This window comes from Podarcis melisellensis (genome assembly GCF_964234715.1).
Source record: "Podarcis melisellensis genome assembly, chromosome: 1".
Taxonomy (NCBI): Eukaryota; Metazoa; Chordata; class Lepidosauria; order Squamata; family Lacertidae; genus Podarcis; species Podarcis melisellensis.
The window spans coordinates 67,766,072-67,787,322 of record NC_138528.1 but is presented as its reverse complement, the minus strand read 5'-3'; the positions used below and the strand labels follow the sequence as shown (position 1 = coordinate 67,787,322).

Genomic DNA, 21,251 nt, shown 5'->3' with positions numbered 1-21,251 from the left:
AGAATGTGATTAACAATTCCAATGTGATAAAGCAATCAAATAAATTCCTAGAAAACCAAAGCTAGTCACATATACAAACAGAGGTATTACCGGCCATGTCATTATCAGAAGTCACAGCCTAAAGGGATAATCTGATTAAACACATGACTTTCAAACTACTTTATTGTGAGCACTAACAGTATATGCATTCTCTGAACACACAGTGTAAAGCTAGAAGTCCATTGCCAGTTAATCTTTCGATTCCAGTTTAGAAATGCATTCTCTCTCACAAGAAGACCAATGCAATACTCCATGTTCAAGAACACTTTTGGGGGAAAATATTTGATTTGATGGTACATGTATTCACCCCAAACACAATGGGAATAGCCACCCTCCTAAGTCTTCCATATGTCAGTTAGATAGATCAGGGGGAGCCAAGGTGGTTACCTCCAGATGTTGTAGTTCTTATTAAACTGTGAATTACTCAGACCTGAAAGAGATGAACATAGCTGAGCAATATTACTTTAGTTAGATTGACACAAACAATTCAAGGAACTGAAAACAAAACCTTGGATCTCTCTCTCTCTCACACACACACACACAGAGAGAGAGAGGGGGGGAGGGAGGTGCTGATAATACCAATGTCACATTGGATCCTCATATAGGACTGTACCGCAGGGGGTTGGACTAGATGATCCTCAGGGTCCTTCCAACTCTACGATTCTATGATTCCACTTCAGCTTGGACAGCAGGAGGCTTTTTTAATTAAAAGCCCAAAAAACCAAATAAACCAAAATATAGTAATTGTAATAACTATTTTAAATATTTAATTTCTATAACTTGATCACTGTTGTCCATGTGCTAGTAACTTCCATATTACTACAATGTGGTCTATGTGGGACTTCCCTTGACCTGTAAACTGCAGCTAGTGCAACATGTAGTGTCTCGGCTGCTCACTAAGGCTGACTATTACAGTGTTGTTGTTGTTTAGTTGTTTAGTCGTTTAGTCGTGTCCGACTCTTCGTGACCCCATGGATCAGAGCACGCCAGGCACTTCTGTCCTCCACTGCTTCCCGCAGTTTGATCAAACTCATGCTGGTAGCTTCAAGAACACCATCCAACCATCTCATCCTCTGTCGTCCCCTTCTCCTTGTGCCCTCCATCTTTCCCAACATCAGGGTCTTTTCCAGGGAGTCTTCTCTTCTCATGAGGTGGCCAAAGTACTGGAGCCTCAGCTTCACGATCTGTCCTTCCAGTGAGCACTCAGGGCTGATTTCCTTAAGAATGGATACGTTTGATCTTCTTGCAGTCCATGGGACTCTCAAGAGTCTCCTCCAGCACCATAATTCAAAAGCATCCATTCTTCAGCGATCAGCCTTCTTTATGGTCCAGCTCTCACTTCCATACATCACTACTGGGAAAACCATACCTTTTACTATACGGACCTTTGTTGGCAAGGTGATGTCTCTGCTTTTTAAGATGCTGTCTAGGTTTGCCATCGCCTTTCTCCCAAGGAGCAGGCGTCTTTTAATTTCGTGACTGCTGTCACCAATCTCTCACTGCCTCCATTTCTTCCCCTTCTATTTGCCAGAAGGTGATGGGACCAGTGGCCATGATCTTCGTTTTTTTGATGTTGAGCTTCAGACCATATTTTGCGCTCTCCTCTTTCACCCTCATTAAAAGGTTCTTTAATTCCTCCTCACTTTCTGCCATCAAGGTTGTGTCATCTGCATATCTGAGGTTGTTGATATTTCTTCCGGCTATCTTAATTCCGGCTTGGGATTCATCCAGCCCAGCCTTTCGCATGATGAATTCTGCATATAAGTTAAATAAGCAGGGAGACAATATACAGCCTTGTCATACTCCTTTCCCAATTTTGAACCAATCAGTTGTTCCATATCCAGTTCTAACTGTAGCTTCTTGTCCCACATAGAGATTTCTCAGGAGACAGATGAGGTGATCAGGCACTCCCATTTCTTTAAGAACTTGCCATAGTTTGCTGTAGTCGACACAGTCAAAGGCTTTTGCATTCTCAATGAAGCAGAAGTAGATGTCTTTCTGGAACTCTCTAGCTTTCTCCATAATCCAGCGCATGTTTGCAATTTGGTCTCTGGTTCCTCTGCCCCTTCGAAATCCAGCTTGCACCTCTGGGAGTTCTCGGTCCACATACTGCTTGAGCCTTCCTTGTAGAATTTTAAGCATAACCTTGCTAGCGTGTGAAATGAGTGCAATTGTGCGGTAGTTGGAGCATTCTTTGGCACTGCCTTTCTTTGGAATTGGGATGTAGACTGATCTTCTCCAATCCTCTGGCCACTGCTGAGTTTTCCAAACTTGCTGGCATATTGAGTGTAGCATCTTAACAGCATCATCTTTTAAAATTTTAAATAGTTCAGCTGGAATACCATCACTTCCACTGGCCTTGTTATTTGCAGTGCTTTCTAAGGCCCATTTGACTTCACTCTCCAGGATATCTGGCTCAAGGTCAGCAACCACACTACCTGGGGTTTACAGTACCATCATATTATTCTGCGACTACATTGGCCTCCAAGTAGGTACTGTTCTAAGTACAAATTCCTCTTAAGCACTTCTCAAATTTACCATCTCAGTGTAGTTTTTAGCCTGAAATATGCAGTACAAAAATATGAGATAATGATGATAAAGACTCATCATCAACATACTTCTTACCCATCCCTCACCACAAGGTCCCAGGGCAGGTCACAGCAATTTAAAAATACAGTATTTATGTATGGCCTATGAACTATGTTATCAGTAGGTATTTCATGCTAGTGAGGAGGAAGAGGCAATGCCACCTTTATCAATTCTGTTTTGCACTTGGTTTCTGTGACTTTTGCTGCCAACCAATGGGGGATGGCATGGCAGCATGCAATGCTGACCTTGCGTCCCAGCATCACATGCTGTTACTGGTTAGAGAAAAGGGCGGGAGGCAAGGCAGCAGATGCAGCAGAAGCATATCCCTTGATCCTGACACTATGCTTATACTGTTTTGAGCTCCCTGCTGCCTTGCCCCTCTCCCTCTTGATAACTGGCAGCGGTGTGCAGTGTTAGGAAGTCAGATCAGCAACACAATCCCACTCATGTCGCTATTGTAGCCAACATAGCAAAACAAAAGTCTGAAGTTTTGTAAATTCTTCTTCATTCATCTCAGTTCCCTAGCCCCTGTATCCAAGTTTCTGAAATTTTACAGGTTACTTCCTTAGGAACACACTACAATGTATGCCATTATCATACTAAATTCCTAAGAAAAAAACCTAGCACAAACCTCCCTGAATCAATAACTCCCAAGCAATTCATAAATTAATATAAGCCAGTCTTCTGAAATTTGGCAGGTTTCTTACCTGGGGGCATCTCTATGATGTACACTATTTTAATATGAACTGGACACAAAACAACAGGGGATATTAAGTGCATAATTTTTTAACCACCCTAAACTGTAAGGGCCGTCTTTCCAGGAAATTCACTGCACCAATTATTCTGAAATTTGGCAGTATTCATCCCTCACAAGGGGTTTTTTAAACAAGGGGTTTCATTGTTTTTTTAAAAAATTAGACTGAAGGGTGCCCAACAGAAAGATTCCTGGGCTACTTACAAAGAGCAAGGTAAACTATGCCTGCAAATATCCAATTGCGTCAAAAAGAGGGGTAAGTTATAAGCATTTTTATTTTCCTATAATAGTGAATGAGAGAAGGCATGAAGCTTCATTTTTTCCAAATTGAGATATGAACCCAGGCTGAATTAGGAAGTTTTCAAAATGCTTTATAACAAGTCAGGTAGTTTTTCAAAGAACCAAATCTGGGTCTGAACTGAATAGTGTATTCTGTGCTGAAAACTATAGGAAATATTAAAGTGATGTAAACAGATAAAGACATATTCCCCCTAAAATTAACTCTATTAAACATCAGAGAGCTCGTGACACTGCCATCTGAAATATACTCTAAGACATCCAAACAATGAGATTTTTCTTCAAGTCTTTTATGTATGATGACAGCAAGCGCTCCAAAATGAAACAGGCAACAGTTCGTTCTTTGGTGGTCTCCATTTTTTAGCTGATTATTATTCCCAATAGCAACCAATCTACTTGGCTGAATTAAAGTGAGAGATGACATAGTGAAGCCCAGAAATTGGATAATATGTCAATTAGGAACATATTCAGAGATTAAAAGCAAAGAAAAAGCTGTGTGCTAACACCATGTGTGTCAAGAGTGATTTTTAATAATTTGCCATATCCTTTCTGTCACAAACTGTGTCTCATCTACATCAGTTGTAACAGATGAAGATGGGAATGCTTTAAAATTAATCTCATACATATAGCTCAAAGTCACAGTTTCCTCAGCTAGTTTGTACTTTAATACTATCATGTGAATAAGCTTTTAGCAGTAGAGTTCATATTAAAGACACAGTCTTCACATGTCAAGCAAAGGAAAACAACAATTTTTTAAAATTAATGAGCTACTTATTAAAATATTCAAGACAACTAGGTCAAGCAGAAGCAAACACAAGGTTGGAATAATATTCTAATCTATTTTAAGTGCTTAAACTTTGTATACTATTAATGTAAAATGGATTGTATTTAAAATAAATGTATTGGAGGGGGGGGAGAAGCATACTTTAGTACACTATGTGCAGGCTTGGCTGACAAATATTTCATCTTAATGCAGTAGAAGACATGTTTGGGATCAGTCTGACCTTGAACAGAGAATAACCAAGCTAAAAAATGGTGTTCACACAACATGTTTGGCATATATGCTTTACATTGTTTATATAAACTATTAATGGAACACCAAAGCATTCAAACAAACAATGCAGATGAGTTTCTGAACTACTTATAAGACAAATTAACAGTTTAAAAGACAGAAAGTGAGGTTCTCAAAGGTGCAGTACAAAGTAATATATGAGCGTAACACGAATCATGTGTCATAGCTCTTCTTTAGTGGTAACTGATTTAATCTATTCAAACTGTTTAGGAACTTGTGGCCTTCCAAATTTTGGTGTTCATACTACAGTTCTGCTCAGCCTAGCCAGCAAAGCAAACATTCAGGGATTATGATAGCCATAGTCCGAAATCTGGAGGGTATCCTGTTACCTACACTTGGGTTAAACTCATTGCCGCTGAAAAAAATAAAATAATTTGCATTTGGCCAATAAATCATCCTCCGTATACTTTTGAGATCCCTTCCTAGCAGTTAAATGCTAATCATGATAAAATTATGACTCTCTACTGCCTGAGCAATGAGCATCACATAGGAGACATGTGGAAGCCAGACACTTTTAATCCAATTAATCTAGGATACATACAATCAGTAAACAAATGTGAATCACTTATGTCATAAAGTGAGCAAACCCAAAATAGAACTTTCCCACATGTTTGGAGCAGACACAGACACATGAAAATATTTTTAAAATACCTTGTTAATCCATTTTTTAAATCTCAATAAACGAACCTGAACTGTTCCCACAACCACAAATGTACATTAAAACCGTCCATCCTGCTTCAAACTATTTTTTTCTGAGAGACAAAAAACCCAACAAAAAACCCAGCAACTTCTACTTTGAATTCAAAAAAGTTGGTTTATTCCATTTGTTATGGGTGTTTTGTTTGGAGCTCAAACACTTCAGCTCAAATTCCTACTTGGTTGGCCAAGTTGGATGGTCTGGTTGACCTTAAACAAATTTAAATTTCTCTGAGATTATGCTTCATTTTAATGTTCTCTTTAGATTATGGTATGTGGGTAAGTACACATGTAGGTTCTGCCTCTCTCCTGCAGGCAACAACAATTCCTGAAATTCCCAAACTGAAACCAAGCCCAATGTAATGTAAAAGTGAATTTGTTGTTGTTTAGTCGTTTAGTCGTGTCCGACTCTTTGTGACCCCATGGACCAGAGCTAGTGAATAGAATGGTATAAAGCCCTTACTTGGAAATGCCATTTCTCTAGGATGCGGGGAGACTAATTTGCCACTGAGAATTAAAGTATATGTGTCAAGGAACTGCCATCAGCTTAGAGGCGAGAGGCAGTTGGGTTACAGGTAACCTCTGAAGAGAAGATCGTGGGAAGCAGCTCTTCCTCTGGTGAGGAGGGAAGCCCCGCCTCCAGTGGGGAAGGGATGCAGGGATCGGAAGATGCTAGAGAGAGCCGCAACACCAAGCTTGAGCAAAGCAGGGGGGAGGCAAGTCCCCCTTTGCCAGCGCCCTCTCTGCACAGTCGGTTTACGTGCAGAGAGTGGAGGAGAAGGATGGAGGTCAAAAGACTGTTATGCTGGGGAAAGTTTAAGGACCGCCCACTCCCAGATTCTGCTAGCGATTGATCGGACATGGGACTTGAGACGCTCTGCACTGTAAATGTTTTGTACAGATAATAAAGCCTGGAAAAGACCGTTGAGATTCTTGCCTGTTCACTCTTGAGCAACCACACAGGCACATAACAATATGGAAATGTAAAGCAGTTTACTGAAACACAGTTTACAAAGACAGAACAAAATAAATTAGAGAGAGAAAATAATCAGACTGCTTTAATATGACCTTGTTGGCAAGCATAGCGGCCAGTTTGAAATTTTGTAAAAGTTGTATGGCTACATTATTACAAGCTGCATTATAAAAGCAGATATATAATGAGATATAATGTGAAAAAAATTGTCTGTAGTGTCAAAAATCTGTTATTTTTATAAAGCCTATTCAAAAGGTTTATGAAAATCTGAAATCTAATCAGGATATTAATCTACACCAAGACTACAGGCAGTGCATGTAACTAAAGGGTATGCTACATTTACAGAAGGCCATCTTAACAGGAATTTGGAGAGTAGGGTTTTATCAAGGGTAAAGCTAAAAAATGTCTAAGAAAACCTGTGAAATGGTTTTTGGTTACTTTTTACCAACATTGCTGCGAACCTCTATGTCCATGTTTGCTATTCCTGACACACCTGCCCACTATTGCAACAACATAGCTGGAAGAATCAGACATATTCTATGCACCTATGATTAAAAAATGCAGGAGTATTTAAGAAGCCTAAAATAAATAGGGCAATGCCTTTAACATTAACAACTCCTCAGGGCCACCGACAAACAGTTATAAACCCCTAGCTTCTTTGTTATGCTCCGAATAAATTCATGCACTTCTTCCAGACCACAGAAACTCTAGAACAATTTTAAAATATTAGTTCTGGAATCTGAATAAAAGAACTTCTAACCACACTCATGAAGAACAAACAAAAGCAGACAATTTAAGATTTAACTGTGTATACAGCATTTTCATTTGAATTGCTTTTAAAAGGATTGCACGTGATGCATCAATGGATTTGCATTTTATATCAGCCGCTAAATTCTTCTAGGTGTCTTTTACTACAGAAAGCAGCCAAACCTTCCAATGAAGTGTATTATACAGACCAAAATATGTGGGAATAATACCTTATATGTTTTGCCTTCTACTGCCAGAACTTAGTAGCCTCAGTTTTAATATAAAACTTTGCTACTTCACATCTCTTACATTAGAAGGCTTGGTCACATTGGGCTGTTTTCAATATTTTCACACTATGAATGGAAGGAGCTTTAATTTCATTCTTCATGGAGAAAGAATTCTGTTAACAGAAGGAGGTTCCAGCCTCAGTAACAGCAGCAGAAAGCTGTGGCAGCACACTAACAGCAAAGCATACTACAGAAGTAGTCAACTTTTAAATCCAGTATGCATTTTGATATTTGCTACCTACAAGGGAAGAGCATGCATACATGGTCTTTGTTTTCTGTGAGCTCCTGCTTGCCTTCTTCTGGTGACTACTGATCTAATTTTGAGACCTTAGATGAATGTATTCTGTTCTTGGTGTTATAAAAAGATAATATTGAATTCTATTCATAGTTACACCGATGTAAGTCTCACTGAGTTCAATGGGGCTCACTTTATGAATATGATTCCTATTCAGATTCAAACATGCTTAGCTTCGGGGAGGTGGTGGCCTCTTGTGCCTTCAGACCATGCTCTGGGAGCTTCTGGGTAGTTAAGTACAATATTGGTCTCCAAACCATTTATACTTTTGAGCGTATAATCCTGTGTATGCTTACCTGGGATTATGAAAATACCACTAAATAAGAGTTGGCCAACTTTCTGTGAACATGCAAAGGATTGTTCTGTAAACCTCATTGCAATCTATTAGAGTTTGTGCTTCATTTTAATGTTCTCTTTAGATTATGTGGTTAAGTACATATGTAGGCTTTGCCTCTCCCCTGCAGGTAACAATTCCTGAAATTCCCAAACTGAAATGAAGCCCAATGTCATGTAATGGTGAATAGCATGGTACAAAGCCCTTCCTTGGAACTGCCATTTCTTGGGGGGGGGGGGACTAATTTGTCACTGAGAAATGAAGTATATGGAAATGTAAAGCAGAAACGCAATTTACAAAGACATAACAAAATAATTAGAGAGAGAAAAAGAAAGAATCAGACTGCTTTAATATGACATTATCTAATATGAGATTATTACAAACTGCATTATGGATCAAAACATAGCTATATGAAGCATCAGCTTCACTCAGATCACCCTGCCTGCACGCCAAGATCAACCACGTAGAGGCCTTCCTCATATGCTTATATTTGAGCACTGGGCCTTTTAAGCTGTGCTTCCACATCTCAGGAATGCAGAGCTGGTTCATCAAGGATCATCCCTACACACTTGCAAGACGTTTTTTAAAAACACATCTGTTTTTTTTTAAAAAAAACAATACTTGACTGTTGCTTGAAATCAGGCTTTGTTCTGTGGGGTTGCCAATGTACTTTGTCATTATTTAGTTTTGGGTTAGCTGGACATTTTCCTTTTAATTTAGTTAGCTTTAATTAAGTGTATTTAATGTGGGTGTGTTATATTTTGATTCATACACCATCTCTGGAAGACATTGGCCTGTAAATGTTGCATTAAAATATTTCATGTAAAATAACTGTGTTTATTTTTTGGGATTTTGCATTTTTCCAATTTCAGTGATGTAGCTCTTGGTTCAACATCCATAAAAATGCATCTGAAATTACTTATTTTGAGAGAAAATGCATTGAAAAATACATATTTTGTACAAAATGCATAGATAAATGTGAACTTGCATTTTTTTTTTAATTCACAGATTCCTGCAGAAATAGGACTTAGGGATGAACAGAGTTGAAAATGACTCAGACCAAACATACACTTATCTCTATTAAAATATTACTCCAAACCATTTAATAATTTTTGCTAAAAAAACTAGCAACAACCATTAACTTGTTGTAGCTCACTATCATGTTCAATACTGGAAGGACCTTAGCCTTAGCCAAAAAGCAAGTTGGAAAGAAGCAGTTTCAAACATTTTATAATAAATTTCACAATTAAGTGTTGCGATATCTTGGTCCCTAGATTCTCTCTACAAAGGATTCCAAATAATGTGTCATAGAGAAATCATTTAAAATTTCCAATTTGGGTAAATTACTTCAGCAAGCATTTTAAACTGTCCAGAAATTAGTAATACACATGTTTTAAAGGGGAACAGCCAAGAAGGTTACACCCAAAATCTAACCTAACTTTTCTATTTTTAGGAATGTATTCACAGATCTAAACATGGGGTGGGAGTTAAGCATTTTAAATCTAAATGATTAAACAAACATGCAAAGAAAGTACATGTTCTAATTATGCAAATATGTGTACACGAATAACACGCAAACCCTTACAATTGATATTTCTATATCAATGGCAGTATATTAGCATAGACCATCATCCCATAATGGTTTGTACTATATTGCTTTGTACTGTATTGTGTTAATGCTATATAATACATGTATAAAAATAAAATTGTTATGTTTTATTCTATTCCAATATGCAGACATCCAGCAGAGGGAGTAATGTGTTTTTAAAATCATTCTAGAACTAAGAACCTGTGTTAAAGCACAAATAAGAGACCAAATAAAAATACCATGTTGAACTGCTTTCTATAAATATACAAATTACATTGAACAGAAACTAGGCTTTTGGGGGCAAGGGGGAAGAAGCAACAAAGAGGTTTCAAATAAGCATCCCTTTAAATCCTACTACTAAGACTCAAGGGAAAGACGTTGAACATAGAATTATAGTGTTGGAAGGGACCCAAGGGTCACCTAGTCCAACCCCCTGCAATGCAAGAATCTTAGCTAAAGCATCCATGACAGATGGCCATCCAACCTCTTCTTAAAAGCCTCCATGGATTCCTTCCACAACCTTCAGAGAGAAACCATTCCACTGGTTAATGAGCCAAATGTAAATTGGAAGACAGTTAAGTACACCAAAATTATTAAATAATATTTGAGTTTGCATAAACATTTGTTTTAATTCAGATCCCCAGTTATTATGGGCCAGGCAACTGAAGCTGTAGATGAAATGTGCATGAGTGAAGTACATTAAGAGCTGGATATGTGACTGAAGAACTTTAGAAATGAATTCCTAGGTTTGTGTGCATGGTGCTGTGTGAATGATTCAATAAGATATTTACCTGAAGATTGATCTCTGCTTCATAGAAGGTCAGGCAAGAGCAATAATGCCGTTCAGAGTTTATATCTGTGAGCACCACCACAAAGAACGTAGGCTGCTTCCTCTCTCTGGACAGATGCCATCCTCCAGGCTGACAAAACTATGATCAAAGAAAGCACAAGTATAGTTTTAACCCACGGGCCAACTACATTGATTAAAAATAATAATTTATAATGTGTAAAACTATGATAAATACAAATACTTATAATGGACAGTGTTTTTTATTTTATTTTATTGCAGATCTACTTGACAGTTCACAAACTCGGAACACTTGGAAACATTTCTAGTATGGGATATTTTGTTCTTACAATATTGACAGCTGCAGAAATAACTTATCTAAATTATTATACACACAAACACTTCCAAAACTGTGGCATTTCTTGTAATACCCAGAATTTTCAGTTGTAGTGTTGCTCTTCAGAAATCAATGTCTCACCAAAAGAAAGAGTAGTGCTTTTTGGCTACTCCATTATTATTTGCCTAGAACTACACACACACATCTTGAGTTCCTCAGGGTCTGCTCCCCAGAATCCAAACCTGGTGCCAGACTTTTGCAGTAACTCTGGGCTAAAGAAAACAAAAACTATTGTACTTTACCTTACTTTGCAACATCTAAATTAAAGTTTCTGTACTCAAGGCTACAAAGTATCAGGCTGCAAAATAGAATAAATCGCAGAACACAAGTAGCAAAAATGCTGCTAATTAATGGAAACTGGAATTCAGTGCTATTTTTGTACTAATCAGATTCCAATCAGTATTTCAGTAATGAGAGTAATTTCATCTAACAAAACATATATAAATAGCTTATTTTGTAAGAAGCCCATTAACATATCCAAACAGCTTTCTAATACTCTTTTCCATTCTATTACATATTTGACTCAAAATCAGAGATTATTCAGCACAAGGATCTGTGCAGACTAATCCAGATAACATGACACTTGCATAACAAGATCTAATTTGGTTTCTCACAACAGGTCCCAAGAAGTGGTGGTACAGTGTATTTGTAACATTTAATTTGTTAAGCCAGTAGGTATTTTAATCACTGCTTTATGAGATTTTTGTCTTTACAAAAAAAGAAGTCAAACCTTATTTCCTCCATAAACCTTGTTCAATGAACTTCAAGTATCTCTCTGGATTATTTCATAATCCATATTTCAAAAAACAAAACTAAAATAATACAGAATTACAACACTGTGATAAACAATCTGATTTGTCTAGGTAAAAGAATGAATTTCTCAGTGAATGTAGAAGGCTACTGAAAAAGGTATTTAAATATTAAACAAGGATCTTTTTATCATCTGTTGGGAATATTCAACACAATATGTTTCAATAACTGACCTTACTCAAGGCACTCAATTGTGCATTAACTGAACAGATAAGAGCTGGCCGCAATTCCTAAAATGAGTGCATATTTATGTATATTTTGTAAAGACAAGCATTAATGTTTCTGTTCCTCTAGTGAAGCTATCTCAAGAGACCCATGGGACTAATTTAAAATGAGGTATAAATTATTAAATAAGTTCTATGTCATAAGTTTTCCTGAGGCTGTGAGGTGGTGATGTCACTCATTGTCATGACTCAGCTTACTGTATAATAAAAATGCAAGATTTGTAGTACCGCATCAGAATCCTGAATGTGCATGAAGTCAGGGTGGGGTTGTTGAGTATAAGAGAAGGCAAGTTGCACAAAAGCAGTGGCTGTGGCATGGAGCTAGAATGGAAGGACACTGAGTGTAGAAAGTAGTGGGAAAGTTCTCAATAGATGTGAGGAGCTCAGGAAAGGAATGTCAAGAGTGAGAAATTGACTCTTTGTTGTCAAAAGGTTAGGGAAAGGTATGTCCATCTGTCCTACATCTCTCAGCTACTCCTAGGTGCGCACCCGATGAGGCAGTTGCAGCAACAGAGAAGTCCAGCCCCCCAACTTGGTTCATGTATCGCCCTCTACCCGAGCTGTAAACAAGCAGGCAAAGACTCTAGAGTTTCTGCTCCTCCCACTTCAACCCTCTTCTGGTTGTTGTTGCTTTTTTTTTTTGAGACAATGGAACAGGAGAGATGGGGACAGGAGGAGGAGGTAGGGAAGCCCTTGATTCTCCACCAGCCTGACCTATCTCTCTCTCCTCCTGAACCTGTTCTTCACTTTCCAGTCCTGCAGCTTCTCCTGACTCGTCTCCTGGCTGTTACAGGCTCCCCCAGATCAATGATCACTTCTTCCAACCCACCGTCTCCCAATGGCCACCAGTATCCAGCCACCACTACTCAGTGCCCAGCCTGTCTCTGACAATAGACTAGGAACAAGGGTTGCTTTTAAAAAGGTACAGCACAGTAATCTTAGAATGGGGTTGTCCATGGTAAATAAATGTTTCAGCTAAGGATGGATTTTAATTTAAAGTTGTCAATTTAACTAACAAAGCTTGCGAACCAGCCAATCCTAGTGACCAAATCTCCAAATTAGTACACCAAGCATCTATGTATTCCTGGTGGCTGCACTACACTACATTCATGGATATTCTTTCTTCTGGCTATTTGCCAAAAGTGCATACCCAGGAGCCATCTGGAAATACTGCAAGACCTTTGAATTTAAAATGGCTTTTGGTGGTTAGCTAAAAACAAATTTAGGATTGATACTTGTGCTTTATATATGGTTGTCAGTTTCACATATATAATAATAATATATTTTATTCTACAATGTTACCTACTTTAAGCATTTAGACTAAAGTATGCTAAAGCAGAAATTCTGTATATAAATTTAGTACATTTAAGGACTGAGAAAGATTGTGATTGAAGTTTTATAATGTATGGCAGCAAAAGGAATTATTCTTTGAATATATTTAATGTTTTCGAAGTGCCTTCAAGAACCATCATAAAATGACATTAAGGTCATACATGGAAGCCATGTTGTGAGAACAGTTAATACTTGTGAAATGATATACCAGCTTGGATATACTTAACAATCCAGAACTTTCTGCTCATGCATTAATCAGCTCTTTCAAAATGTTCAGTATGGTTTGATCAAACACAATGGCTATGACAGAATTTTTGTTTCATACATATCAAAAACTATCCTATTGTGTATATAAAAGCACAGCTTTCTGTTTCCACAATTTATTTTAAAAAGCCAGCAGTTGCCAGATTGTTGACAATGAAATATTATTTAAGTTATTATATAACATGTTATGGCAGCATATTAGTAATGTAGTTCGCCTAATGCATTACAGAGTTATAAGTTCCAGTAAAGAAGATAGATGACATATATTTCCCTATGGGTCAATTTGATTTATCCCTAAAAGTTATAAACTATTCCCTGAAGCATAAAAATATTCTGTTTCAGATATCATCTGAGACAGAGGAAAGGGAAGGGAATAAAGTTACATTGTGTGGATGCCAGACTGATACTGAAAGTTTTCTTATCAATTATATCAAAACAATTTGTATTTGAGACTGCCAAGAAAAAAATACCAATACTGAAATAATCTATCGTCATACTGAAGATGTAAAGGATGCCTGCAGTATGGTGTATATATATAGAATTACAAACAATACAGACTTTATCTGAAGCCAAAATCCAGATAGACAAATTAAGAATACAGTACAGTTGGAATTTGGGAAGGGATCTGCATGAGGAGAATGCTATTGTGTTGCTTTTTCACAGTAAAATATGTGCCCAAAGTGGCTCACAATAAACGAAGTATGTAATATTTCAAAAACAAATTGCTGCAAAAATAATCTTCATTACTCATTCTGACCCAAAAGGCCACAGTTATAGGATTAAATACAGTTCAAAGTGGATGGGTCTTCTTACCAGGCTCAATGGCTCATAGCACTTGCAGTAAGCCAAAGGGTTTGCAGAAAAAATGGGTTTGGGGGAAATATCTGAAGGAACTGTAGTAGACTAGCTAGCCCAGGCTTCCTCAACCTCGGCCTTGCAGATGTTTTGAGACTACAGTTCCCAGCATCCCTGAACACTAGTCCTGCTAGCTAGGGTTCATGGGAGTTGTAGGCCAAAAACAGCTGGAGGGCCAAGGTTGAGGAAGCCTGAGCTAGCCAGATGGGGTTCGTCTGTTCCACTCACTCAAGCTTGAATACTGCAATAATTATTAGCACAACTACTTTGGAAAAAGAGAGGTCAGTGTGCTACAGCTGCCAATGAGGCCAGAACAGTCAGCAATAGAAGAGAGGAGAGAAATTATCTGAATACTCTTCTATAGGCTGTGGTTGAGCTCACCTACTGGGCATCATCCTTTTATCTCATTGAGTTCGGCCCTTCACTGGCTAAGTTCCATTTGCTAGCCTCACCCAGGAAGCATAATTTTGTGTTTCAGGCGAATAGTATCAAAAAATGACATCATGCCAATAATTTACTTTCATTTATTTCTCTACTCCTCAAATTAAGAACTCACTCAAGAAGTTTCAGAAGAGAAGAGAATGCTAGATACAAACACTCAAAGCTCAGAATCGATAACAAACAAAAAGCTAAGATCATCATACTCCAGATTCAGCAACCTGCAAAGTAACTTCAGTGTCTCCTCAGACACCAATAATTTGTAACTGAGGAGCATGTAAGAAATACATCCTGATAATTTTAGCCCCAAAATATTGGCACTTGGGAATAGCTGAGTGTTCCATCCTATGTTTACAACTAGAGAAAAAAATGGCTGATGTGGTCAATACATGTAGATATCTATCCTTAGAATATTCTTTTCAGTCAATTTATCATCTTCTATAATTAGTCATATTGTCTTCACTCATGAAACATCTATGGAAGAACAGTGAAGTAAAAGGAGTGGAGATAGTCTTCTCCAGTGTGTAAATGCCTTATATGGGAAGCTTATCACAATCTTCTCATTTTCCTCCAGTTACAAGTCCCCTCGCAACTTCGTAATGTAGTACTGGCATATTATACAAAAGGCAACCTAAGGCATTATTTAGCACAATGAGTATGCATAATTAAAGACAGATTATTATGTGTTCTAGTAATCTGGATTATAGAAACAAGAACACATGTACTTTACTCTCTTTTCTCTGTGCATTTAGTGAGCTACAACTAATTAACAAGTAATTTAGTTGCTTGATTTCATGGTATTCTGTTCTTGGGCTATGAAGAAATGGCCTGTTAACATTTACTGCTTTTTTGTTTTCCAATGTGTAACTATTCTTGACTGTAATTACTGTAATGTGAGATTTGGAGAAACAAAAAAGGAGCACACTTGTTTATGCAATCTCCATCACATTTTTCAATAGACTGGCAAATTTAACATCATGCTGGAAGACTGTGAGAAATTCATTATCATTTTCTAAGACAAGTCAAAACCGATGCCCAGAATACTGGAGTGTTGAGTCATAAAATAGTGATCTAAATGTAAAATTTAACAGCTTACAGCCTGGCTTGTTTGGGTAAACCAGTGTACCTGAAACTAATATTAAATATATGCATGAGTGTTTATGTGCTTTCGCAAAGGAGACCAGTGCTGGAATAATTGTTTTTTAAAAATTATTTATAATTATCACTTCTGCTACCCATTCCGCTTCAGCTTCCAGATATATGCCTCCCAAAATGGAAACACTTAAAGAGAAACCCTGGTCCAGTTGGCCACTTCAGTCAACACACAGATGGTTGTAATGGTGGCTATGTAGAGAAGGGCAATATGCATATATTGGACCCTGTGCTGCTGAGGGTCCCCCAAATAAATACTCTTGTTTTCTCCTACTCCCTGATTAAAGTCAGTAGAGGCTGGCCTATTATGGCAATTAAGGGTTATCCCTACCAACCAAAAAGTCAAGCAAGTTTAACTCCTCCCCACCCCTCCAAAAATACTCAACGCTACACTTTTTTCTGTCCCATTCATCCTTCCATCATCCATTTGAATTTCTATGGACAATCAGTTCTCTGCACCTCAGCTAATATCAATCCAAAAGTATTGCTATGGTGAAGAGGTCCTATCCATATGTTTCTAGGCATAAGAACGATGGGATAGGAAATCTGCTTGTTTGTTTTTGAAAATAAAAATTTGGGTTTTTTTGTAGCATACCTGGAAGAACACATCCTGCGATATGCACAAGCATCGCAGAACAACAATAAACAGAAACTCCTTCAACATCTGAGACACCCTTGTTTACGCTGTGTAAGCATAATCCCCTTGAAATGTCAACAAAAATCACACTAATTATAATGAAAATAACATATACCTTAGGGACATGTCTTCTGTTTTCTGATGTGTTTGTGGAAGTAATAAAGTTCCAAATTCTCCCACAAAAGTATCATTTTTGTTTAATTCATCTTGCCAGCCTTAATTTATATGCTAGTTTTTCAGTAAGTGCCATTCCCTCTTTTACCAATATGTTAAATTAGCTCCTTTAATATCTTTCCCAAAGGTGGCTATGATCATATGTGCTGTCACCAGTAGGTAACCTATTATTGTAGTTTTGTCAGTCAAGTTTTCAGAATAATTACTGCAAGGCAATACATTTATTTCATTCTGGTACAGGACTGTATACCAAGCCATTCTATGGAGTTAAATGGCCTAAGGATCTATTGTGTTAATCCTAAACAAAATCATCTATCCAGAAACAAAAGCAATGTTATTAAAATGAATGGTTCTAAAAGCCTGGAAACAAACAATTAGACAAAGAGATTTGGCTTCTTCTGTGCAAGTTGCAGGTAAATTAGTTAAATATTTTTGTACCAGGAAACACAGGTTGTCCTAAACCCTATGACATTTTAATAACTGAAAATAACTCTGCAAGCTAACTTGCAAAGGATAAAAAACAGATTTCACTGAGAATCTGGAAAATACACTGCCTAATATGTAGAGGAGGGTTATGAGAACCAAAAGACTCCTGCCCAGTACTGATCTGTGTTATGAACTTCTGTCTTCCTTTGACATGTATATATTCGATGGGTAACATGTGCAGTTTTTATGTTAGTAACTGAATGCCAAATGCTGCAGCTTATCTCTCTAGACATTGGCTTTAAGTATTAAGCAAAAGATGGAGAACCTGTGGCTTTACAGATATTGTTGGATTGTAATTCCCATCAGTCCCAGAGAGGTGGGCCAATGGTCAGGAAAGATTAGTGTTTTACTTCATCAACATTTGGAGGGCCACAGGTCCATATCCCCTGTATTAAACTGTTTTAATACACAAGCAAAAGGACTATCCACAGAGTATGTCAAACATTAGGGTAATACTAAGTCTCTTGGAGACATTTTTATGTTGACATGCCTATTAAATTCTTTTCTTTTTTAGATGAATCAGTCATTCTTCTGAATATTTGGTATTGTTTTATTATATTGTTCTATGATGTGAACAGCCTTGCTATTTCATGTTAGTGTGTGGTATATAAACACTTTTATGGGGGGGGGAGATTTTGCATTGATTAAAATGAGGTGAAGTGTAACAAAAGCAATGAACAGAAGACCTTAAAGTGTGATATACCAATAATTCCACAACACTATCTTGCGGAGGAATTTTGATCTGCTGTTCTCCACATTAAATAGTTTTCATTTCTCCTAATGCCAGAAGCCATTGTTTCAATATTTACTTCCTTCTGCCAGCTCAAACTTGCAGACTCAGTTGGTAAGGCATTATGTTGGTAATATTTACACAAAAAACCACAATAATTTACCTATTCATTCAATTTGCATCACATTTTTTCACAAGACTGTTTGCAGATGTACCTATAAAGGAGAACATGCACATATAAGGACCTTAATTGCACTGAACAAAAGTCAGTGTGGTCCAGCGGGCAGAGAGACAGACATATATGGAAAACGTGAGAAGGTAAAGGGTTCCGATGCTGGGACATACCTGTGCACTAGTAGAATAATGCCTGCAGAATGTTGTCTAAAGAAGTTCTGCTAGAGCTCTACCAATTGCTAGAATCCTGCTTTTGCCTTCAAACCTTCCTCAGACTGTACTAAAGAGTAACAAACCCACACACCCCATATGTCTGCTCACATGACAAATCAACAGCAGCAGTCTGAAAAGAATGCAGTGAGCAGTCAAGCAAAATGGATGTGAGGGTGAAAGGCCATTAAAACATGTTTTGTTAGTTTTATAGATGAGGATCAGAAGAAAGACTGCTGGGCAGTAGATACTGCTTTCAGCAGGCAAGCAAGCAAGCAAGCAAGCAAGAAAAGAGGAAAAGCTAGAAGGCCAAGAAAGCTGGAGTGTGAAGGTGAAGGTAAAGGACAGGGTGGTCCAACATGTGACCCTCAATGCCTTTTTGGCAGCCCCTGATAGCATTTGAATGCCCCCTCCCAGCTTTGTCGGCCCTTTTGCTGCCTTCTCAAAGCTGAATAAGCGAAGTGCTTGGCTTTGGGAACGAGGTGTGAGGACTGTGACAGAGTTCTAGAATCGTTCCCACTCCTTCCCAAAGTCTAGTCAGTGCTTTCCCATCTTTGGGATGGAGATGGAAGGGCTCTAGGACTCTGTTAGAGCCCTGTGCCTCCTTCTCAAAGCCCAGTCCTCAGTCAGCTTTGGGAAGTCAGCACAAGTGATGGAGGGCCCTTTCACTTCCTTCCCCTCTCCTGCACAACAAGGCAGTGTGCGGCCAACAGGTTCTGTGTCAAAGTACTCTTGCAGCCCACTCGATATGAAAAGTTGGACTGTCCTGGCACATAGGATTGTACCCTGTTCTGTTAGAGAGCAGCAGTTAAGTTAAGGCACTACAGTAGCTCCGAATCCAAAAAGGCTTACTGGATTTTAAAGCCCAGAGGCAGCCAACCCACACCCAGTGGGGGCTTCCAGTGGTGCCTCTGGGCAGATGCCATAGTCTCTGAATTTATTTATTTATTTAAACTAAGTTTCCTATAAAGAAAGGGGTAAAATGTGCAGATACCTTCTAAGCTATTTCTGTTAAATGAGAGTGGTCTGGCTCACTTGTATATTTTCCAGGTACTGAGGAAAGTTCACTGGTGATCTCCAAAATCAGGACAAGCGGGGCATATGCTTATCTTGGGGAGTCAGCTAAGGTTGTTGGGGTGGTTGTCTAATTTTGTATTATGCCTCGCTCCCCATAGCAATCCTTTTGTTATATGCCTCATATCCACCATGGCAGCAATTTTGTGACTGGTGCTCCCAAAACTCTGAAAATTTGAAATGTGCCCACTAGTCCAAAATGGCTGCCAACCCCTAATAATAACCCTTGCCTGCTCCTTTCTACAGAGAACCTCTGTTTTTTATTTTAATCTTGCTGTGTTAAGAGCAGCACCAGCTGAAGAACCAATGAAAGCTATTGCCACTGGGAAGGTGGGAGCACATGTGAGTCACATAGAGTTGGCTACCTTTATATGAACTAGCAGGTTCTGGCCCTTTCCCATTAGCCAAATCTTGAGTGATATATTTTGCTATATTTTGGTTCTCACCAATGGAAATAAGTTCCACATCCACATGCTGCCTGACTTTGAGTAAGCCACCATTTTCAATTCAACTTTCACACCTATAAATAGGAATAGTGACTTATCTTACATAGTTGCTCTAAGGATGATCATAAGATTATTGGCCTTTTGCAAATTCAGTATCATATTGGCAGCAGTATTAGGTATAGCAACTGGCACTCCTGTAGGATATATCCTGCTTTAGTGCCTGAATAAACTGCCTCTGTTTTCAGTAGACAAAAGTGTTTTGTTTTCAACACTGTCATTTATAATGTTTTATAACACCACCTCACCACCTTCTAAGCCATCTCTTTGATGAGGTGCAGCCAAATATGTAATGGAACAAAACACAGTCCAATATCTGTAACTCTGTTTCCACTGTATCTATAATGATTAAAGAGATAAAAGTAGTGACACAAATATCTATTGGGAGAAAGCTTTTTATTACCTATGATTCCTACTTAATAGATTTTTGAGGGGGTTACCTAATTAATCAACATTTAAATAAGTACACTGAGCAGGACATTTGGAACAATATTTTGACTGCAAAGTGTATGAACTCAACAACTGAGCTTTCACAGCAGTTTTGAAGAAGTGCACCAAATAACTACATATACCAGAACTGAGTCTCATGCTGGCAAAACTTTACATGAGCTTCCATTTGACACTAATACTCATGGCTCAGAACTACATGAAGTAAAAAAAGAGATTTTATTTCAGCATCTTGGCATAAGTAAGAAAGCTTTTGCCAAAATGATATTACATGTTTGACTACATCATATTGACAGAAAGCATTGTATAAAGATTATTTCCTGCCCCCCTCCACTTATAAAAACATACACGAAGCCAAAGGAAAATGATGCCAAATTCCTACCTGGCTTATAGCATGAGCAGCAAAAATGCAGGTATAATTACTGCTCCTTTTCTACACAGACATAGCATATAGCATTTTTTTAAAGTTGCACAGCATTCTCACACCATACATCTATGGAAATGCAGACATTTACCATTAATTTTGTAGTTTGTGATGCAGCCCAATATATATTAATCGACTTATTTCATTGTGCTTGGCAGATACGTGGAATTCCATTCCTATTCCCATTGATATTGTATGTCTATACAATTTCCTGATATTTCCATTTGTAGCAAAAATCGTCTAGCGTGTAGCTTAAACACCATCACCTCACCACCTGTCCTATTATAGTTCCCCACTTTGTTTTCATTCATTGAGCTTCTGATCTTCTCTACTGTTTTTAGTGGATTTAATTTTTCTGTTTCTATTTTTAATTGGTTACTGTCTTTTTGTAACAACAACAACAATTCACCCTTCATCAAAAGATCTCAGGGAGGTTCACAAGATAATAATAAACTGCTTGTG

The 21,251-nt window shown here is 38.0% G+C and overlaps 2 protein-coding genes across 3 annotated transcripts in view; one reads left to right on the top strand and one right to left on the bottom strand.

Annotated features, from left to right (window-relative positions):
* CTR9 (CTR9 homolog, Paf1/RNA polymerase II complex component) overlaps positions 1–21,251 on the top strand; it is a 339,089-nt gene that overhangs the window by 12,571 nt on the left and 305,267 nt on the right. The window lies entirely within an intron of this gene.
* Positions 1–21,251, bottom strand: part of SBF2 (SET binding factor 2) — a 214,480-nt gene that overhangs the window by 129,822 nt on the left and 63,407 nt on the right. For both annotated transcript variants that reach the window (XM_081918027.1, XM_081918028.1), the window contains exon 3: positions 10,463–10,600. In XM_081918027.1, coding sequence (XP_081774153.1) covers positions 10,463–10,600 — 138 coding nt within the window. The remainder of the gene's footprint in view (positions 1–10,462; positions 10,601–21,251) is intronic.